This window comes from Porites lutea, chromosome 14, assembly GCF_958299795.1.
Source record: "Porites lutea chromosome 14, jaPorLute2.1, whole genome shotgun sequence".
Lineage (NCBI taxonomy): Eukaryota > Metazoa > Cnidaria > Anthozoa > Scleractinia > Poritidae > Porites > Porites lutea.
Window position 1 is genome coordinate 16,884,997 of NC_133214.1, and position 17,855 is coordinate 16,902,851.

A 17,855-nucleotide genomic window follows, 5' to 3' on the forward strand; every position below is an offset into this window, starting at 1 on the left:
TTATTGGGGGTTGAAATTACTGACAAGCGATGCTTCTGTGTTGCTATTTAATTAAACGTTTAGGTTTTTTGAGATCGGAGGAGAAATTAAGATAAACTTGCACTTTACTTTTTAGACTAAGCTTATTTACTGAAAGAGAAAACGTAGGTGTTTGTTAGTATAATCTCGGATACGATGTGGGATTTGTTGGTCTATTTTGTGAAACTTCCTTTTTTTAATGTTGTTTTTGTCGGTTGTTGTTACAGAATGGACGATGAGTTTAAAGACGTGTTCAAAGAAGCTGTTTTAAAAGAAGAGGAGACCATGGAATTTAAAGACAGAGAAGATCTTGTCAAATCGCAGAAAAGTGCCAAAAAGGATGAGCCCAGCACAAGTGAAAGTTTTGTTTGCGTTCAGCAACAGACCCAGCAAGTTGAAGAACAGTCCTATCCTGCTACGCCAGACTTTCGAAAATATACATTAGATGCAAAGCTAGCAAGTATCTTTCCCACCCAGTTTGCTGGATATTTTCAGAACATGGGTCATCCATTGAAATCTGCTGCTCATTGTGTTCAAGGTACCATGCAGTCAGTGGTAGATCATTCTAAAGGACTATTGCAAAGTAGAGAGGTCAATGGTGGATACAGAAAACTATCCACTGCTCAACCTTTTAGCTCACAGGTAAAAAAAAGTATGGAGTTCTTTGAGGGTGAAGCTTTAATTTTTAACAAAATCTCCAAGGGTGAACAAGTAAAAATCACCCTTTCACGAAATTCTTCAGGGGTAAACCCATATTTTTTGGAGGCAGACCCATATTCTATAGATTTCTTAAGGGGTGAATGTAATTTTGTGGAATTCTTCATGTTAGAGGCCTCAACTAAGATGGTATGGATATTACTAATTGCAATAGCCAAATAAATAGTGTTGCCTGTTGTAGCCCCTATAAACAACAGTCTGGTGTGGCAACTAACCAATAAAATAATAAATTTCCGTCTCTTTCCTGTGTTATTTTACTAACAGCAACAGTAGGGAGAAATTATGGTCATATTCAGGTTACCTTTCTATATGATTTGTGTGCTGGTTGATTTGACAGGAAGGTTTTTGATGTTTGGCAATTGTATGCCTTAAAGTACTGGGGCGATCAAAGTCACGGGTATTAAGGCCCAGACATGGTGCAAGTATTTCTCACAGTGGTTAAGTTGTATTATTAGCGTGCCTCACTCCTGATGTTACCATGTACAATATTGCAGCAGTTTGTTCTCCTTGTACCTCTGCAACATTGAATGTAATACATATATCATTTGGGGGGGGGGGAACTCCGCATATGAAAGGGGTGGGGTTGCTCATCGGAAATTTTGAATTAAACCCCTAAAGGAGACCAATCTGGGCGTGGCCCAAGCTTTTTTGACCCCTAAAAGAGACCATGTTAAAACACAGACAATGTAATATTTTTATATTTTTTCACGTGCAACCCTACACAAGATCGTCACGGCTAAATATGATGGCGTTTTGCCCAGAACACCCTAAGCGAGACCAAAATCCGAAATTTACACCCCTAAGCGAGACGACGAGCATCCCCACCCCTTTCATTATCATTTTTTTTATTGCATACCTGCCATCTATAACATTAAACACAAATATAGCATTACAACCTTTAGCCTTCAGCCAATCACATTTCACATTTAGTAAAATTATTAATTGTTAATTAACCAAAACATCACTGTTCATTGGGAAATGTTGAACCTTAGTAGGTTGTAACACGTAACTCCATCAAGACATAGTGCAACATGTTGTGCGGAATTCAAGCATTGTTAACGCTGCACCATGTATCCTTGCTGATTTTTTGTCTTTGGTCATGAAATAACTTTGAAGTATACTGCTTTGTGTTGCAGTCAATAAACAGAGGCCAGATGCAGATGTGTTTGTCAACTGCGGTAGCATCATACAATATTGGGAGTCAAGTTGCCAATCCTTGGCATCTTCCTTATATCAATGAAAATGTTAGAGTGACTATGCCCTTTACCTCTACACAAACACGGAGTGAGAACCAATTTTTGTCAGTAACAGCAAGTGATTCTGGCCATAATATCCCCACTTCACTGTCTACATGTACATCATCAGTGAATAGTCACCTGAGACTTCCTGAACATTATCACACATCATCCTACACTACAACAGTGCCAGAACTGCAACCAAGAAACATGTCCAGCGCAACTCTTCTTCCTAGACGTGCAACACAACCTCTAGCGAGGGCTCCTGTTATCACAGATACCTCACTGGGAGTACTTGAGACATTTTCACAGGAAGCCCAACCCAGGAGCAACCATAATTCCAGTGTTCAATTTAAACATTCGTATTGCAGGGAATGGATTGGACAATCCAGAAGTAATGTGGTTACTCATTTTGATCAAGAGGTTCCAGTCGTGAAGGAAAGTGACTCTGGACATGCTGATAACCAAACAGAAGTTACCGCCATCCCAGATTTTCAAACTGGAAGAGTCGATGCCAAGAAGTTTCCTCCTCGTTATTATGAACTGAGCTCTCTTGAGATAGGAACATGGAAGGTTAGTTGCTTAATTTCTCATCAAAATAGTCTGATTACTCTGAGCATTCGAGAATTTTCACACGAGGAAAGCTGACATTCACACACAGTTGAATATTGTTTAAATTCTTCCGAAATGTGTACTTCTCATCTAAACGAGGAAACGTGTATTAACTTTTTGAAATCACAAAGGCTTTAATAAGTTGAAGGCATGAAGCCATACTAAAGCCTCAGAAAAGAGCGAAAGAATGTTGCACCACCACCAAAGGTTTCCCCCCAAAATGATATCTGAGGAATGACTGGAGAAATTCCGTTACTGATGACGTGTCTCTGTCCTGATTTGGGTAGTGCTTCTGATTGGTTGTGCCACAAGGGAAATTTGCTCCAACCGATCAGAAACACTACCCAGGCCTGAGTAGTGACATGCCGTCAGTATGGAATTTCTACACTCATTTTTCAGGTGGCATTTCGAGGGGAAACAAGTGGTGGCGCCGCGAAAGGTCAGCTTTTTTTAGTGTTTTCTCAAGCTACCAATATACTGTTAAATAACCATAATGAGGGTTGAAGCTCCTTAAAAGGTTCTGAGACAGACAACTGTGTTAATTTTACATTGGAAGAAAAGTGGGTTAACAACAAGGATAGCTGATGTTTGTTGTACCTCCAGTGATTTCAAAGAAGTCATTAATGTGGCAGAGCTTAAAATTAGCAGAAACAAGAACTACAGCTAGCAATGGAGAATCATTCTTCCTCCCTGACCTACAGCTGTATATAAAAATATAATGGCCTTGTTTTTATGTGCCTAGAGGCCCCTGGCGCCTTACCTTTGCTCTTAGGCAACTAGGAAGTCTCAGATTTGCATAGAAATTGTGTGCTGGGCACCCTGGATTTCACTGCTTCAGAGCTTCGGGCTCTTTAGAATAATTTTTTGTCTCAGAGCACAACCTTGTTTTATGTATTAAACCAGGAGGGTCAAAAGACTGTCTGTGAGCTATATGCCCAGTTTAATTTTGGTCCTGTTTGGGGTTTTAATCAAATAATATTTTTTTGCTGAGTATCTGCTTCAGAATAATTCCCTTGATCTATTACTTTTTAGTATCAGCGCAGGAGTCAAGCTGTGTCAAGGCTCAAAGTCATATTCAGTCAGAGGTAGGATTATTAGCCCATAGTGCCTGTCCTTCAAGCTAAGCCCTGTGTAAAGATGTAGTGCTATCATATTAGTGCCATCCAAAGTGGAGAACATGCTCACATTAGACTGTCAGTCTAGCAAACTGCCTACATGCTCTCATGAATGCATTATAGTCTGGTACTCCTGATCTGTCGGGGTAAAATTCCGACAAGCAACATGGCCCTGAAACATCGACATAGGACAGCTACAATGGCAACAAATGACACAAGGATGGGTAAACCCTTTAAACCCTAACATCAAAATTCAAATTCTCATTTGTTATCCCATGTGTTTTCAATATGCGGGCACGCACTCCAGTTTTCTCAAAGAATGTTGGTTTTCCTCAAAACCAACTTCAAATTCAATCTGGAAAGTGTGCAATTGGGGACACAGAGGGACTCAGGTTTATCAGTTTTGGAGCTTTGAAGTGTCAGTTAGCACTCACTAGTTTGGTTTTTGGTTCTTTTACCTCACAAATAATAGCCAAGGAGATTCCGTAAGAGAGGAGATTAAATAACAAATATGTGCCTTCAATCATATTAGTGGTCAATGTTTAGTTACCATGATTGAGAGGTGTAGATTTGTCTCAAGCTTAAATAAATCCTTTAAATCCGAACTCCAGTTCAGTGCATAAGATAATGTTAAGATTACACTGTATTATTGTGCTGCTGTAGGAAATTTGTGTACGAGTTCCCATTGCATAGCAGTGATGTCACTGCACAGGAAAACCAACCAAACTCAGAGAACAGCAAATACATGGCCTGTATAGAAGTCCCTTTCATGACAGTAGTTGGTATAAACATAACAAGAATACTTCCAACTGAAGTCGTCATAGAAGTCAACACTGTCCCCACCATGTGGCTGGGAAAAGAGATAATGCAGCACAGACCACGTGGAGTCGTTACCAAGCATCAGTACAATACGTTAAACTCAGTGGATTTGACAAATGGCCAGTTGACAAATGTTCCATATCACAAGGTACATTGATGTCAAAGGAAATACCCTATTTCCTTGAAGAAGTGCCAATGCTCTATCAAGTGCCCTCCCCTGAATAAGTGCCCATCCCCTTGGCCAAAAAAACAAACAAGGGCACCTCTCAAATAAGTGCCTCTTCCCCTGCCCCCTGACTTTCTTTAATAGAAGAGATACAAGGAAACTTGTTTCTATTGCCACTTTATTGATACAGTAACTCTGTGAAACTGTTTAAATGGGAGTATCATGTACACTTGATTGTCTTTATTACCAAGAGGAGAAGTTAATAAGCGCCTCCCTTGATTAAGCGCCCTCCTTCCAATGGGACATTCCACTTTTTATCCACACCCCCCAATGGAAGGCATAATTTAGTAGGACCTTGTCAGAATCTGATATTTTTTTACTATAATACAAGGTTTCAGAATTAGGATTTTACCCACAAGGGCCTGTTAGAATCTTGGATTGTTCAGATTACTACAAGACCCATGGGAATTGGGAGAGCTGGGACCTGTTGGTTTCAGACTTTGCGTGATAATGTGTGACAAGATAAGGGACCTGTAGAAATCACATTAAAAGATAAGGGCCTGTCGGAGTCATGCCTTCCATAACGGGGGGGGGGGGGGGGGTTGGGGGGGGCGGGGCTGTGGATAAAAAATGGAATGTCCCAATAAGGGCCCATCCTTTAAGTGGAAATTTTAAATTAGCACCTGGTCATTATTTGAGAAAATACAGTAAATGAATTGTAAAAAGAGTAATAATCTCCACAATATTAAAGTATATTATGCTTAGCTAAATTAAACACTTGAAAGAGCATGTCTTCTAAGCACCCAAACACTTGTGTTTGGCCAGAAGAGTTCAACATACATTTTTGTATAAACTTGTCATTGTGGTGTTTTAACCATCAAGTAGGGTCAAACCTTTGTGTACGACTGCATTTAATCAGTGACCACCAATCCAAAATGCCAAAGTTTTTAAGCTAAAGTGGACCCAACCAACTTCTAGATAAATAGAGGTGTAAAATTTTTATTAAATTATTGTTCCAAGTAGAACACCTGGTGTCTCTTGTGGTCTTGTATCACCACTGATATAGTTAGATTCAAGGGCAAATCTTGTTGCATTCCATGGAAATTAGGCTTAATTCAAACCTGAACAGTCTGTAGCATTTGTTTTATCATTATGAACTTATATTGAGTTTGAAGAAAAACATAGAAACTATATACTGTGTAAAATGTACCAGCCTTCTTAAAAAGCACAGTTGAACCTCGGCTAACGGTCACCTCTCTACAATGACCTATTTTTTGGTCCCGGCGGACAAAAAATCCATACATTCGACTTGTTTGAAACCTCTCTACAACGACAACTTCTTTACAATGGCCACTTTCTTCTGTCCCCAAGGTGGCCGCTTTAGAGAGGTTCAACTGTATTCAAAATGGTAACTGGTTCTTGTTTTTTGGAATTTCAGTTAACAGTGTCATCAGCAACTATTGCGACTCATCTCATGAAATTTGACCCCAAGTTTTCTGCTCTTTTGAGAATTCCTGTGGTGATCAACACCAATAAGCCACCTCCAAAACCAATCAAGGAATTTCAGATTTTCAGTTCTACAAAGCGAAAAAGGACACACAAAGGTCAGTAGAGACCGATACATGGACATACAATACATTGACATTTCAGCAATTGAATACCTGACTACTTTTTCTGAGACAAATGCTTGAGATTGTCACCTTGTCATGACTAGGGTTTCCAAAAATGTCTCAGTGACTTCTGAAGATTTCTGATGACTTTCGAAGGACTTCCGAATGTTGCCGAAAATGTCTGACGATGTTCTGACGACATTTGAGCACTTCCAAAGCTTAATTTAAAAGATAACAATTTTAGCGTGTTTTGATTTGTTAGGACACAAAGTCAACCATCATTCAATGCCTTTTTGGATTTTTTTGTGGAAATTGAATTGAATTTTCATTATTCATCATGTGTTAAAGAACAGTGTGTCCAAATTTGTGAGTCAGGCATTAGAAATTGTCCTTGATGTGTGAGATTGATGTCTTTAGTCCTCAGGCATGAGACTCATGCATAATGCTTGAGAGTTGGCAGTTATACTATTGGTACAAAATGGAATTTTTGACATAAGGCTTGATTTGCTTAAGTCCAAGAATAATGATTCAAAGTCAGGGCTTTCTCATGATCATCTGAGAAGTAAAAGGGTTTATCTGTCACCTGAGAGTGCCAAATTTTTTGAAAAAAATTATGCAAAATGAAAATGGCTTGTATCAACTTAACTACGTAGCAAGAACGAAACAGTGATAATTTGAGCTTAGGTACTGGCAAATTTCACTGACTGGAAGAGAACTTGTCCCAGGCTCAAATTGGGCTAGAAAACAGAGAAGGTACTATTAACAAAAAAGCTGGCTTAAATAATAAAAAAAACTAAACCTGTATTCTCCCTACCACACATTAGCTGATCAAAATTAATAAATTTACCTTGAGATGTAACTCTTAGACTTGTGCATGCATCATATTTTATTTTTTGATGTTTGCACGCTGTGCATTAATTAATGATATTATTCCTATTCAATAATGAAAATTCTAAAAATGAATACTGTCTCTTAGCCTGAGAAAGCAGCCGCCATGTGGCGACGCTACCACTGGTTTCCTCACGAAATGACGTCTGAGAAACGAGCGCAGAAATTCCGTACTGTTGACTTGTCACTAGCCACATGGGAAATTTATTTAAACCAATCAGAAGCACTACTCAGATCTGGGCAGTGATGCGTCATCAGTGTGGAATTTCTGCGCTCATTTCTCAGACATCATTTGGCGGGGAAACCAGGAGTAGCATCACCAAATGTCGGCTATTATCTCAGGCTGACTCTCTCTATAACAATTTAGATTCAGATTCAAGTCCTGATCACTTACAGTCATCAACTAGTCCACTGCCGTTGAGTCACTGCTCCTGTTCTGCTGGTTGCTCGACTAAACGCTGTTCCTGTGTTAGGGAAAACATCAAGTGTCAGGACTGTAGATGTGGTGCCCCATGTAAAAACCCACTGAATATCATGGCGGAGTTTGGAGTGGACGTGGACAAAGCAACAAGCGACATCTGTCTCATGCAGAAATTGCCCAAGGTGTGTTCAATGTCCGGACCCCCCTATCAGACCGGTGATCGTTTGTTACCACCTGCTTGACACTGAAATTCTTGCATTGCTAGGATCACATTTATCAAGATTCAACAGGTTGATGCTTTTGTTGGAACAATTTGCACTACATTTTTTTGGCACAATTAAATTTCAGGCATAAGTCAAAAATTCAATTTTGGAAGGGTGCCCTTTAATGTCCTGCGCATTTCTGAGCTCCCAAAACAGTAATGTCTGACCTTGGGTTCAAAGAAGGAAACTGATATAAACTGATTAAAGCATTGTTACTGTAAGGAGCCTGGGTGGAGCTGGTGGTACCATAGTATCGGGGATGAAGTAATTTGCCACAAACAACATTTCAATAGTGTTTTCTGAATCAAAGATTGGACCCCCCGATAAAAAAAAATTCGTAGATCTGCCTCTGGGGTGCATCTGACTGATCTTATTTTAGAAAAAGAATTATTTTATACAAAAGTTTTGTTGCAAATCTCTTGGACTGTGATTTTTGGACCACTGTAGTGCTACATACATGTGATACAGAATGTTTTAGTTCAACCTGATTTTCTAGTTATTGCAATGCATAAATGCCACAATATAAGTGATTTTTAATCCACTATCTCATCAAGCAGCTGAATTCTTTTTAGATTTTTGATTTGCGTGCACATTTGCGTGAAAGATCAGTACAAACCCCGTGCTGTGATAGTCCCATTCCACTAAAGACCTGCTGTGGTGTCGTAGTCGAGTGTCCAGAGTGTGAGACTGAGTATCGCTACTCCTGGTGTACAGGCAGTTTTTGTGATGAAGAGAATCGGCCTCGAAACCACTGTGAAGTCTGCCAATCATGCAGAGACTATAGGGACCAGCATTGCTCTGTAAGTGATTTGTTTTGTTTTGTTTGAATGACCAAAAGGACAGATTTCCCTTCCTTTGAATATACTTCTCCTAGACAGTGACATCCCTAGTCATAATATACCCAGAGCCTAAAACCATCATAGGGAGTACCCCCCTCCCTCTCCCTGGAGCACAGACTACATAAAGGTTATCTACTAGACGTTGATTGAACCTTCAAAAATAATCGGCATTATAACCAGTTCACCCCATTCTAGCCCAAATGAAAGACTTAACTCCCGGGAAGGGGGGGGGGGGGGGGTCAACTAAGGTAAAACATTTTTATTTGGGATGAGGAGGGTCCATCTGGGGTATAAAAGAGGGTAGTGTAGTTCAGTTAAGAAATGGAAGGGGCATTTAGGGTAAGAATTAGGAGGAATTCATCTGGGGTAAAAATATGAAAAAATAAACATAACGTTATTTATGTGTTTCTTTTCAGCGATGTAACAAGTGCTACTTTGCTGGATCCTGTGGCGATTTCCCATGTCCCTGTAATGTCAAGTATGGGAGAAACACAATGAAGTTTCTCTAGTTAATTTAATTAACTTGTTTCCCATTGTATAATGTAGACAATGAAGGTTAATGACTGTTGAGTTAATGAGCTGTTCATGTTCAGACAGTCATGTGACTGTGTGACTGGTTCTCAGTGGGAAGATACATTATGGAGCTGTTGTTGTTAAGGAATGTACTGTTGTTTAAATGTTCTGTTCAACAGCGTTTTGGCCCTAAGTTGTTACAAATGTGGATAACACTTTCCACTGGATAAATCTCTCTCTAGTGGCTAATGTAATCGGTTTCTCTAATACTTGACAGTTGGATTGTGATTTATCCAGTGGATAGTGCTATCCATCACTGGAACATCCAGGGCCTGATATGTAAAAATTCAGTCTACATACCTACCTATATGCAACATCAGTGAATGATTCATATATGAAGTAGTATACGTGTAGCCACACCCTCCCCCTCTCTGTTTTTCCTTTGTCGGGGGGAGGGTGCGGCTACACGTAGGCTAAATATGAAGGGTTTCAAGCCTAGTTGATATGTTTCCAATTTTCATCATTTGAGGGATGACGCAGAAGCCAAATTAAGGCTTGCGTATACAAGAAACTTAACATGATTTGTTAATCCGAACATCAGATAGATGAATAATATTGCTCAATGCGGAGTAAAACAATTATTGTGTATTTTAGACTGGTAGCAGACAAAAAGGTATAAAGCACAAGAAAGATGAAGCCTAGTAGTGGTGGGGGAGGGGGGTGGAAATAGTTTGTGTTTCTAAGATGTGGGCGCCCTCCCTTACACAGTAGAGTACAAACTTAATGCTGCTGGTTGTTACTAATGTTGTGTTGAGGAACTGCTACAGTGAGTCTAACAATTAGATCTAATCAAATGTAGTCTTGTACATCAGTCTGCTGTATACTTACATATTAATAATTAAAGGCGTTGCTCCATTTCCCGTTGTGCATGTTTTTGTCTTGCATCCTAAGACTTTCCTGTTAGATTTAGCGATTTCCAGGCGTTCAGATGGTAGAGCGCGGCTTTCAGATGATGGCGAGCGAGTTAAATGACCTACGCAGGGAAAACGAGTGGGAAAAACAAAGGGAGCCCCTCTTTTTTTTTTCCTCGTCAATTCTTCTCGCGCGCTTCAGTATCTGAACGCCTGGAACAAGTTATGTTTGATTTCAAATGTGCGCGGTCACCAACGCTTTCACCTTCATGTATATTGAAACCAAATGTAGCCAGCGCGATTACAAATAACGACGTCACAATCTTGCAATAGGTTACACGTGCAGTAGATATGCAAAGTAAAATATGAGACTGATCGCAGTCTAAACAAAATGTGATTCTAAAATGCCTAAAATATAACTGTTTCATGTCACAGAGCCAAAACATTAAACGTTTAGTGTTATCGAGGTACTCCCCTTTAGACCCTCTTGAAGCCATCAATCGGGAATATAAACGATGCTGATGACATCAGCAGTTGGCATGGAAAGTAATGAAATGGAATGCAAGACATTCATTTGCAATATCGTCTGGTCTTAAATGCGTATGGTCGATATTGAAGTACAGCGATTTTTCAAACAAATCGAGTGACTTCATTTTTTGGCATTCCTAAGTCCGGGTGGGTACTCAAAAATGTCTTGTACGGGAAGGCTCCGCGCCGAAGTCCAACCCCTTACCCTTTTACATACCATTTTCGACAGAAAAGGTACCCCTTTCGTATACCCTCTATTGGCAAATGGTACCTCTTTCGCATACCTAGTTCAGTTAGAACCATGCATCCGTTTTAACTGCTGTAAATGCACCGTCTTTATACGAAACCAGGTCGTTTTGTTGACTTTTTCGCGGGCGTAAAATGCCTCTGTTAGCCCTTTTAGGCTTTTTACCGACCAAAATGACAGATTTCCCTACCCTTTCATATACCTAAAGTCTGAAAAAGGTATCGTTTACATAATTGAAAAAGTCATCCCTTACATAAGTTTAGTAACATCTGTAAACCTGAAGAAGGCTGGTATGACCGGCCGAAATATTGTTATAAAAAACAATACACGTTGTTTTAAATCAGCTCTGTAGTAGTCTTTGGACTTCTCGTTCTTGGTTCTTTATATTTTGGCTGATTAGATCTCTTTTCTTGAGATCCAACGTTTACAACTAGCAGGATCTTCGTCCACGGTTTTGCAGTTTATTTAATTCCTTTCGGGCTGAGCCTCCCCATATAGGCCATTATAGGGAGTACCCCGGGATCCTAACACCCACATAATTATCAATATACCCAAATTAAGAGATCATCTCACAGTAATATTGGATAACTGCGTACCAGAAATTATTGGCATTATGGAGAATCTACGCGAACAGATTTCCCGCTGAACTTAAAAAAAGTGTGAGAAAAATGTCGCGATGACGAGATCCCTCGCCAGCCGCGAGCTCTGTATCTCTACCTACAGAAAGACTGCGCGCGTTCTTTTCCAACAATACACATGGCTTGACATGGCTGAGAACGAGAGTCGTCTTGAGTGGAAACGGAAATATGTTCCGTGGTTTCAGTTGCAAGTTTTTATTTCTGTATTTGGGCTTTGCATGCACGCACTTAAACTGGTCACCCAGTATTGGACAGTATATTCTAAGTCGAGACTAATAGATTTAGTTTTCGTGGCTTTAGCGTGGCTGGCTTATTCGTGTCGTGTCGTCAGCGTTGCTACACAAATTTAGTGCCGGTTTAGGGACCAACATCTTATCTTTAAGCTGAACTGTGGAGTTATGACAAAGTTTTAACAAACGTTGTGTTGTGTAACTAAAATAAACTTTTTTAGGGGCAATAAAGTTTCATGATTTCGTGAGAACTGCCCAGCCAGAGACAGCTGAGCATTTTTTGTTGTGTGTGTATATGTGTGTAAGAGGGGAGGGGGTTGGGGAAATTCAATTTTCACCGGAGAACTTGATGGTGCTTGTTCCGTCTGGGGTGGTTTTGGGGCAGACCTGCCGCAGAAAATTTTAAACATAACGCTTTCAACTTCTGGTGGTTCTCACCCATAATGCTACCTTTCATGAATTGCTTGAAATTGCTTGGTGCCAATTCACATGGGACAGATCTCCGCCTAGTAATAATGTACAACAGCACTTTATTCTGGGCCGTTTGAAAGCAATATTAGGAAACTTAAGTACCAGACGTTCTTGATTCACGAACAGGCATGGCTGGCCGCGCAGAACTTTGATCAGGCTGATGTTGCAAAAAAACTCGCTGAAGGGCTTGAAAAAAGCGTTCGCATTACAGATCATTATGAAATCGTTGTTCAAGAGAAAGAAAGCGAATGTTTCGAATATTTGGTTTTGTTTATATCACTAGAAAATAATAAGAACATTTATGACATCTATAGGCCTCATATTAATCTGAAAACACGGTAACTTTGAGGAAACATTTCGCGTTCAATCCTTCCTTGCAAGCTTAAGTGGGTTATAACAGAGTGTAGGCTAGATGTTGTCAAAGCTGTGTTGTTTATCATGCCAACGTTTGATTCTATAAAAGAAGTCATGAGTTATTAAGATTTATACCCAGATCTTGTGAAACCTCTTAAGCAGAACGTTTGCCGGTACTGTTAGTTTTACTATTTTACAACTAAATAAGAATACGAATTTTTGTACGAGCCAATCCAGAAAGACACCTTAGGTTCGCTTATACGAGGAAGCAATGATTAGAGCCCAGAATTTTGCACAGAACGGCTAGCTCTCGTCTAAATTCCCCACAGACCACCATACCCGTGCGTGATTCCAGCAAGGGCCGTTTTCACACTAGAGAGAGATTTGATATCTGTCTCAGACGGGTTATCCGTTGGATAATTCGCGTCAGGTGGACAATCCATCTCAAGGTGAAAAAGGATCGGTTTTAATTTTGAACGAATAATCCGTCTGAATTTATCCGTCGGTTTATCTGTCAACTGAGAAATTTTTTGAAGACGGATTATACTCGTCTCTAGTGAAAACAGCCAGTTACACACTATTTGCAATCGCGTGATCACTGGAGGTCGCACGAGTGAACAAAGATGCAAATGTTCTCAAAATATTAGAAAGTAGGATTTGTGCTAACAAAACAGTGATTAATTGTTTTTTCAAATTGGCGAAAACAGAGAAAATCCTTTTAATGCCGCCATGTTATGACGTCACTCTACACTAATCTTTATAACGTCACAATTTGAGTGTCTAATGACGTCACAATATGGCAGCTGTAATCCTTGGACCGGAAGTAAAAAAATGTACAAAATGGCGGGTCATTGTCTTAACCAAATTTGAAGGGAAGGATTCTTTTGCTACAAATTTAAATGTCCCATTCACACCAACTAAACATGTTTAATTAGACCAGATTTTTAAAAGTGAAAAACAGACACGGAAAACTGAAACACAGGTTTTTACACAAGATTCAAATAAAATTCAACATGTAGCAGCTTTTATGGAGGTAAAAATTTTAAACCGTGTTTAACTAACCTATAGCTTTTAAACATTTGTAAGCTTTGGTGTGAATTGGGCTTAAGTTATTTCTAAATTTGGAGGTAACAAGTATGACTAAGTTAGTTATTTTTTTGTGTTTGTTAGTTAAAAGGCTATTCGAATCTTTGAAGTGTTCGGCACAATGTACACACGTGCAAAGCTACAAGTCGCAGAATTTCTCTGCTTATTGTTATCACTGTTGCGGTGGATGTTGCTACGTTAGCTTACAAAACACTCAAATGTAGCGGTTTGGAGTGAACTTCATGATATGATCAAATATCGACAAGTACGTGTCAATATTTGGCCTAAAATGAGAAGCTGTCAGTCTGATCTATAAGTGAACATTTCTTGTGGCAGAACTCCATAAACGGCCGCAAGCTCTCAACAATATTTCAGAGCAGTCTATTGACTAAGACTTTACTATCAGCCTAGCAAAGCAAATGAATATAGACAGGTCGTCTTTGCTGCCGCGAGCAGTTAAAATTGGACGTAGTCAGGTTTATGGAGAAATGATTGACTACAGATTTCTCCTTGGTCTGAGCAAGGGATAGCCTGATTCTCAGACGTCCTAGGTCGTTCGCGTTCCCTTCGCTTCTATCCGAAGGGGCCGCGAACGACCTCGAACGTCTGCGAATCAGGCTAAGCAAGAGAAGGGGGACCTACAATTAGATATCTTTTCTTTTTCACACTTCCTCGAGTGTTCATTACGTATACGCCTTTTTTCATTTCATTTTTAAATGTTTACTTTCCCTTTTCACATTTTCAAACGTCTGACTTTTTTTTTCGTCCAGAAGAGGATTTGGTGTATTGAAACTGCATTCCTATCATAACGACAGAACTGAAAAAATTGGAACAGTACCTCATCCTTTGCTGGTGCGAAAAAAAGACGATCATAGCAAATTAGTCAACCTTCCATTTGTCGCTTAATGAGGGCACAATATTTTAAACAAAATAAAATAGATTCGATGGATGCTGTTCTCAATTCAAAGGTGATCCATAATTTCGAACTTCCGAGTTTTCCAATTACTGGCATGAATATCGAACGGAAATACGCAAGTACGTTCATAAAGTGCTTCCTAATTGAACTCCATTAGTCGTTAATTGAATTCCTCTCAAATAACTCTTTTAAAGAAAAATACACAGAAACAATATAAGATTAATTCATCGTGGAAAGAAAATTCTCTGCAGTGAGAAGTCACGTAGCGAAGATGTAAATCATTACAATGAAAATTTTAAACTCACTAAAAATCAGCTCTGGTTTGTTAGCTTTTTGGAAATATTTCAGTAATGACATAGAACATCGTTGAATTTCTGTAATTAATTATTTACACGCTTGACAAGGAGCTCAACTTAAATGTTTGTTATGTAACTGGCTAAGAAATAGGAAAACCTACTTCAAAATCTCAAAAAAAATCGGTAAAAATTATAATCGAGAGCAATATTGATATTTTACCAAAGCGATGTTCTGTGGGAGAAAATGCAATCGGAAATATCAATGCAACCTTATCAGTTAAAAATAGCACAACACTTTTCAAGGTCCCATGCACAAGATCTTATTAAAAATTCATGACACTGGATTTCACTAGTTGAAGTAAATGCAACGGTAGCAAAATCTGCCATTTCGGCCTGAAAGGCCTGAGATAGCTTGCGTACCAGGCGCTTGGAAGTATTAAATGTCTCCTTTGCGCGCTCCGTTCTTTCTTGATCTTGCGCCCATTACTTCCAAGCAGTCTAGGCCTGAGAGCGCTAACAGACACATTTCGTGGCTGTGAAAGAGTCGAGAAAACGTTCTGGTTTTGTGATTTATTCCCCCATATTTTATAGCATTTACAGCAGTTTTAAGAGATGCAAAGTTCTAAAATTGGTATGCAAAAGGGGTACCATTTGGCAAGAGTAGGTGTACAAAATAGGGGTATTTTTTTTTTGTCAAAAATGGTATGTAACAGGGTATGAAGATGGAACTCGGGGCGGAGCCTCCCGTATAAAACTTTGTTCGTATCTCCCAGCCGGGGGTTTAGTGGTGCACATCCTAGATTCTTATAGAGACATAACTGTTTGGAAGACAGCCTCAGGGTTCAGTGTAATTACTATTTTTTGTATCCCCCTTCAAGATACGTCTGTCTGTATCCAGCACAGAAAGTATGAGATTTTAAGTAAGCATTTTGACAGTTCTTTCGAGAAATTACGTTAAATAAATGGCGCAAATAGATTTTCATCGACATAGATATCGCATATTTTGTGGTTTTAGGCTTGCACCTAACAGTCAATTTCCCCTTTCTCCGCCTTACCCCTCCCCTCTTGATCTAACAAACAATAACAAGAAATTAACCACGCTGTTTTCCACCTCTCGCTCCATTCCCCCCTCTCTCTTCTCACTTAATAAGAGGCGCTCAGTTATTATGATTCCATGATGGTAGCCTTTCTTGTTCAGTATACATAATCTGTTGTCTCAATGTACTGGCGCCTTGAAAAGCCTCAGTCAGGATAAAAAGGGTCATTTGTAACTATATGCACTGAAAAACAATATCGCCACTTTAACTACTCAGATAAATTATTTCTTTTTAATTTCGACGGATGTATCCAAACTTTTCCGTTTCTCCGCGAAAGCGTTCCAAATGGTCTCAGTATATTTGCAACTGAAGGTCTCACCCCAAATAATGTTTCAGCAAACTGAGTTTTACACTACCGACTCATCCAAGCGAGAAAACTGGTCATGTCTAATTCTGGATAAAAATAAAAAATAATTATATTTGTATTAATACTTAACTGAAAGACTGTTAAAGAATGACACGTCATGGTACATAAGAGTCATTACACTGTAATATACCTCTCCAAAATCTAATCTACTAACGAACTTAAATTATTATAAGTACACTTTTATCAGGTGCACGATCATGATATTCAGTAACCGCATTAATATAAGAAATTTATTTTGAGTCGCCATTAACGAGGAATGATAACTTCATGTTTCATGTTTGTATATTTGTATAATCAGTGGCACTGTTCAAAAGCAATCAGCAGTACGTCGGGAGGTTTGTTACTATAGCGCCAAAAAGAATCCTTATCTCCAGAAAAAAAAAATGTTATCTACAAATCGCTGAGAGCTATCCAAACTAACCGGAATCAAATATTTGGACAAAAATAGAAATTCACCCTGGGAAGATCTCGCCAGTAACGAAAAAGGAAACGAAATAAACAAAATTCCAAATTTGTATATGTTTCTAGGAGGGCCAACGTATGAACAATATTTTTAAGACGAAAGTTCTATCAGTTTCCGTTGTGAATAGCCGCTCGCTTTCTGAGCAAAGTAGGCGGTTTCCTATTTTGTACAACAAAGGAAACTCTACCGCCCCAAATACTATATTTATAATCATTAGGATTTAATGGGGAAAGGAAAATTGACTTGCCAATGAGTGTTTTAAAAGAAAGTGAAAACATTTATGGTTTTGTTACATTAAAACAAAAGATACTCTTGTTGTTACAAACTAATATTTCTGTGTTTGTGCGTCTGAGAAAAGAGTCCTTTAAACTCGCAATATTTTGAAATCAAAAACCACCCTGATAAATTTAACGAGCTCCTCTTGTTATGATACCCGTGAACGACGCTACTTCACACTGATTAACGCGAATCGTCAAAAACTACATTTGCGGTGAGACCACAAAAATCTACCAAATCCTAAAAACCCAGCGATGTTGTTTCAATATCTCCGCTCGGTCCGAGCGTCTTTCGAGAGTTCTCTAAGGAATAATTCCATACTTATCTTAGATAAGCCGTGTGGGTATTTTTCTACAAAGACCCTTGACAAACCGCGAGCAGAATTCTTCAGCTTCAATCGTTCTTTTTTGACCAGGAACTAACAATCCAAGTATTTTTCTTAGCGCCTGTGATCATTAAGGCGAGGTATAAGCTAGGGAGCAGTTCTATCCTCTGGTGCTCTTCACTGATCATTCTATACGTGGTGGTTTTTTGATAAAATCGTAGTGCTAGCTACTGCCGAATGCGGTTCGGATTATTGCGCGACTTCTATGACAACACATAGGATGGTATAAGAAGACTCGGAGTCTTCCCTTAAAACTGCTCCGTACCTAAGGAAAAATCAAGGGGCATTTCATAGAATACTCGAACAGTACAACATTCAATAGAAATTGGCAGTTATTAGATGAGCTTGGTAGAAGGTGACGAGTAAATAAATGC

General features: G+C 39.2%; 1 protein-coding gene, 1 long non-coding RNA gene and 1 pseudogene across 2 annotated transcripts; 2 read left to right on the plus strand and 1 right to left on the minus strand.

The window, feature by feature from the left end:
- Window positions 1-17,855, plus strand: part of LOC140924802 (uncharacterized) — a 451,675-nt pseudogene that overhangs the window by 376,163 nt on the left and 57,657 nt on the right.
- LOC140924822 (uncharacterized) lies at window positions 458-9,258 on the plus strand. The gene is made up of 8 exons (XM_073374825.1): window positions 458-660; window positions 1,872-2,543; window positions 3,615-3,667; window positions 4,361-4,664; window positions 6,121-6,286; window positions 7,548-7,783; window positions 8,437-8,664; window positions 9,120-9,258. Exons 1-8 carry the CDS (start codon window positions 517-519, stop codon window positions 9,210-9,212), a joined length of 1,896 nt encoding a protein of 631 aa, XP_073230926.1. The 5' UTR covers window positions 458-516; the 3' UTR covers window positions 9,213-9,258.
- LOC140924870 (uncharacterized) lies at window positions 6,784-10,142 on the minus strand. Its single transcript, XR_012164355.1, has 4 exons — window positions 10,105-10,142; window positions 8,481-8,662; window positions 7,575-7,644; window positions 6,784-6,847 (listed from the first exon to the last, which is right to left on the minus strand). It is a non-coding gene; the product is annotated as an uncharacterized lncRNA (long non-coding RNA).

Excerpts from the sequence above, each read along its gene's own strand:
- LOC140924822 (XM_073374825.1), top strand. The coding sequence starts at position 517 with ATGGGTCATCCATTGAAATCTGCTGCTCATTGTGTTCAAGGTACCATG. Across the intron at positions 4,665-6,120 it reads CAAATGTTCCATATCACAAG|TTAACAGTGTCATCAGCAAC; the intron begins GTACATTGATGT and ends TTGGAATTTCAG. Across the intron at positions 6,287-7,547 it reads GCGAAAAAGGACACACAAAG|ATTCAGATTCAAGTCCTGAT; the intron begins GTCAGTAGAGAC and ends ATAACAATTTAG.